Raw genomic sequence first — 4,297 nt, 5'->3', positions numbered from 1 at the left:
TGTTGTTTGTATATCTGGAGTTTTGTAACAAAAATATTTTCCCCTGGGACCTGGGATTATTAAAGTATTTCTGATTCTGATTCTGATATTGCACATAGTGGAGAACGTCGTAATTCACCCAAAAACGTTTCCTTCCTTCTGTTATTGAGTCACCCGAATCAAAAGCTTGTCAGTGTTTGAGGTTCACAATGTTTGGATGTTTTTTCACCATCAACCCTGGAAATGTTTATCCAGATCTCTGCTGTGTCCTGTTTTATTGCTGACACTGACTGCTTACTGTGCTCTACAGGAATGTCAGCTTCTAGTCGAGCTGAATGCTGTTGTGAATCACGCTGAGCTTATTAGATTGAGACTTCCAACAGCAGGTAAACTGGGCAAACTCACCTTTAATCGTTCATGTAAAGTCATATGAAAGTGTGTACAAACTGTACCTCCTCACAGTACATTGGATGGTGTATGTGTGTCATCAGTGGAAAGAATGTTTAGAAGTTGTGGAGAGAGTTTGTCATCTGATGAGGTTTGATTAGCGAGCCATGTGCAAGTGGTTATTGTGCAAACTGCAGATGCCTCTGTTGTGCACATGTGTGCCAAAACACAACGAGAAAACATAATCTGTTGTGAACAGAACACTAACTGTTCAGAGATTGGAACAAAAAACAAATTTAAGAACTGAGCCAACAGCAATAAGAAACTGTAAAAGCTTTAATTTCTCTTCAATTAACTTTAATTATTCCTTATTTTCTCTTTTTTAATGCACTTTTTTAAACGTTTTTATTAATTGTAAGCACTTTGTAACTTAAATAAATTATAAAGTTTATTATATTCTTCTCACTATTATTCAATATCAAGCTGTTGTCATAGAATAGTAGTTTATTTTTGTGTGTTTGCATTATTTAAACAAAAGGTGACTAAGCCCATTGCACTGTATATTCTCACGGTATGTGGTCATGTGACCTGTGTAGAGTCGCGTGTCAGTAATCGGATGAGCAGACGGACACCTACCGACAACAAGTAGTCCTCTGCGTCACTTACTTTAATCTGCAGCTCATCAACAGCACACAGTCAGCCAGCAGCAGCCCGGAAACCAGCCGGCTCTGCCTTCACAATAAAATGTAGACTCACAAAAGGTTTTCAGGTTAAAGTTTGATCAACATCAACAACATGATCCTGTTACTGTGGGTTTCAGAGTGTAGTTAAACTCTCTCTGGAGGACAGCTGATGGTTTCCTGTAGGACTGCAGAATAGTTTTTATGTTTGGGGAAGAGTGAGGGACAGTAGCACTGTGTTAGAATAAACATTTCTTTCTATATTTATTTATATTTAAACATTTTGATTGTGATTCCTTTGCACCAAGACAAATTGCTCTTATGTGTAAACTTACTTGGCAATGATTCTGAAGTAGTCTGAATAACTGATGCAGCTTCATGTCAATGGGCTGAGTAGATAATTACTCAATTAATCTAACAATTATTGTCTCAATTACTGTGAACAATAACAATTTTAAACAGCTTGTTTTGTCCAACGAATTGTTCAAAACTCAAAAGAATTCAGTGTATTGTTTAAGAAAATGAATAAAACAGAAAATATAATAATTTGAGAAGCTAAAAGAATTATTTTTTGGCATGTTTGCTTTAAAAAATATTATTTAGTTGTTAAGATTGTTGCAGATTAATTTTCTGGCAATTTTCTTAATCGCATCTCAAGTATTTTTGTATTTGTTCGGTTTTCTCTCTTATTCTTACATTGCCATTAGGCTACATGAACATTATTTTGAAATTTCGCACCAGAAGTCCCACCCTGACCTGTGGCACTTGACACTTCAGTTGCTAGGGTGCACGCTCCATAGCAACCGAGCCACTAAAAGGAAAAGTTGAGATTTGATCTTTTTGCCTTTTTAATTTAGTTTGTAAGAAGATGACGCGTCTCTTCCATCACCTGAGGCCGGAGGTAGAAACATTACCTTGAGAATAAAAATGCCCGCCACAAAAGTGATCAAGCAAAAACCAGTGGAGGCTCCAAGAAAGACCCTGGAGAAACCCAAACCGGTGAAGGTAAGAGCGGTTACCGGAGCGGAGAGCGACCTCCGGGTGCCCGCTGTGCGTAAAAGCCGCGCGTCGAGCTGCCCGCGGTGTCCGCAGCGGGGGGACCGGAGCGAGACGAGGACCAGGTCCAGCTCCATCGCCCCCAAAGTGACCTCACACTGGCCCAGAACCAACCCGGACCATCGGAAGGGGACCAACTCTGTGAAACATGCCGCTGCCGCCCACCCAGAGTGCCGGGAGATGATGACCGCCTGTCCGGGCCCGAGGGAGCAGCGGGGAGGCAGAGCTGAGGCAAAACATGCGAGTCAGAGGTGAGACTGAAGAGACCTGTCTCACCCACAGCTCCTCGTGGTTGTGGTTTCTATTGGGGTGTATCATGAGAGGTTTCTTGTGTCCATTGCGCTCTAAAAGCTGCTCTGTTTGCGTTTAGTGATGCTGGTGAAACACTCAACACTGGTTGCATGAAGACATCCATGCTTAAAATGTATATTCATGTTAGTTTTGGCTTTTGGAAACGTTGAACCCTTGTGCCTAAAGGCCAAAGTGACATCCTCAAATGTCTTTTTGTCCACAACCCTAATATATTTAGTTAAAACCTAGAAAATATTCACATTTGAGAAGCTGAAATCAAAGAATTTAGACATTTGTCCTTTTAAAAAAATGACTCAAAATGATTAATAGGTTAGTTGTTTGGTCTATAAAATGTCAGAAAATTGTGAAAATGTCCAAAGTGACATCCTCAAATGTCTTGTTTTGTCCACAATCTGAAGATATCAATTTTAATGTCATAAAGGAGTAAAGAAACCAGAAAATATTCACATCTGAGAAGCTGAAATCAAAGAATTTGGGCATTTCTTATTAAAAAAATGACTCATAACAATTAATCGGCTATGAAAATAGTTGCCTGTTATTATAATAGTTGACTCTAGGTGATAAAAGTTGTTAGATAACTCCAATAATCACTACAGAGTCTCTTTATTTAGCTGTTTTGTGCGTTTGTTTTGAGTATTTGAAGCCACATGAACGTTTACATTAATTCTGAAAAGGTAAAAGGTGAAAGAGACGTCAGACTTTTTATGTCTGGAGATACAAACGAAAGGTTGGACAAATATTTAGCTTGTAGTTAATATCAATGCGATTATCTTTAAAATGGATTAACAGGTTCTTAAAGGGCCTCTTGAATTCACCTGAAAGGCTTCAAATCAATAAAAACTGAGGACAGAACCATTTAATAACTCAGTATCTCTTTGATGACCAACAAAGATATTTAATATGTTAAAGAAAAGGTTTCTTTCTGTTAGAGGTGGAAACACAAAAATCTGCTGTGGAAGACGTGTGAAGAATTATTGATTTCACATTTGTATTAAAACTTAATAGGTAGAAAAAGTTGATTTTCTTTCTAAAAACGCAAAAAAATATCTGAATCAAATATCAGATTTCCTTTGGATCAAAGCACATATTAATGAAACTGAAGTTGTTCTGGTACCAAACGTTTGATACAACTATGGATTACTCATTTTGTCCAATAAGAATATATTATAAAATGTCTCTTAGGTGTCCACAATGACAATACTGGACCAACAGAAAGCAGATTATCATTTTTCTTTATGAAACTGTATTGTGAGAATCCACAATGTGCGTGTGTATCACAAATTAAAAGATCTGGTGACTAACACATAAACAATGTTCAGGAAAACCTTAAATCTCAATGAATTTGTGCTGTTAAAAAAATTATAAAATTCTGCTGTCGACGTAATATATTAAGGATTATTTTGTCCTTTGTTGGCTCAGAGAGAAAAGAGACTGATTTCAAACTGCTGAGCACCTTTTAGGGGGCAGGTCAGAGTCTGGAGGACGTCGCAGTAAAAGGCAGGTATCCTGTCCTGAAGTATCCGTCCCCCGGCTGCTGTCTGCGGCCATCTGTTGCACTGGATTAATCCCACACGCTTTACCACCCACTGTTATGACAGACCTGCAGGTGAACATCTAGAAACAACAGCTTTGTTTCCCTGTTTGTCAGCTGGGAGCCGCGTGTCCTGTGGTCACCTACTTGAAGTATGTGTCTCAGGTTTCCAGTCAAATAACTACGACGGAGTATTAGGGCCATACTAAGAGGGGAAATAAATAAATAAAATTTTGGAAATTACAAGAAAAAGGTCGTAATATTCCAAGAATATAGTACAAAAGAAGCAGTTTCTTCCAAATCTGTGTGGTTCTTTCTTCTAAATAGACACAATCGTTTCAAAGTCCTGATA

At 38.4% G+C, this 4,297-nt stretch overlaps 1 protein-coding gene across 1 annotated transcript in view; it reads left to right on the top strand.

Annotated features, from left to right (window-relative positions):
• Positions 1 to 1,863: 1,863 nt before the first annotated feature.
• Positions 1,864 to 4,297, top strand: part of zgc:194621 (uncharacterized protein LOC795037 homolog) — a gene marked incomplete at its 3' end in the record, with an annotated part of 3,981 nt that continues 1,547 nt past the window's right edge. Inside the window, 1 exon segment of the mRNA XM_035654227.1 lies at positions 1,864 to 2,353. Within this exon segment, the coding sequence (XP_035510120.1) occupies positions 1,974 to 2,353 (380 nt within the window).

The sequence above is a fragment of the Morone saxatilis genome, unplaced genomic scaffold (genome assembly GCF_004916995.1).
Source record: "Morone saxatilis isolate NCDOM2014 unplaced genomic scaffold, NCSU_SB_2.0 Contig0, whole genome shotgun sequence".
NCBI lineage: Eukaryota > Metazoa > Chordata > Actinopteri > Moronidae > Morone > Morone saxatilis.
This window is presented reverse-complemented; position numbering and strand designations above follow the sequence as displayed.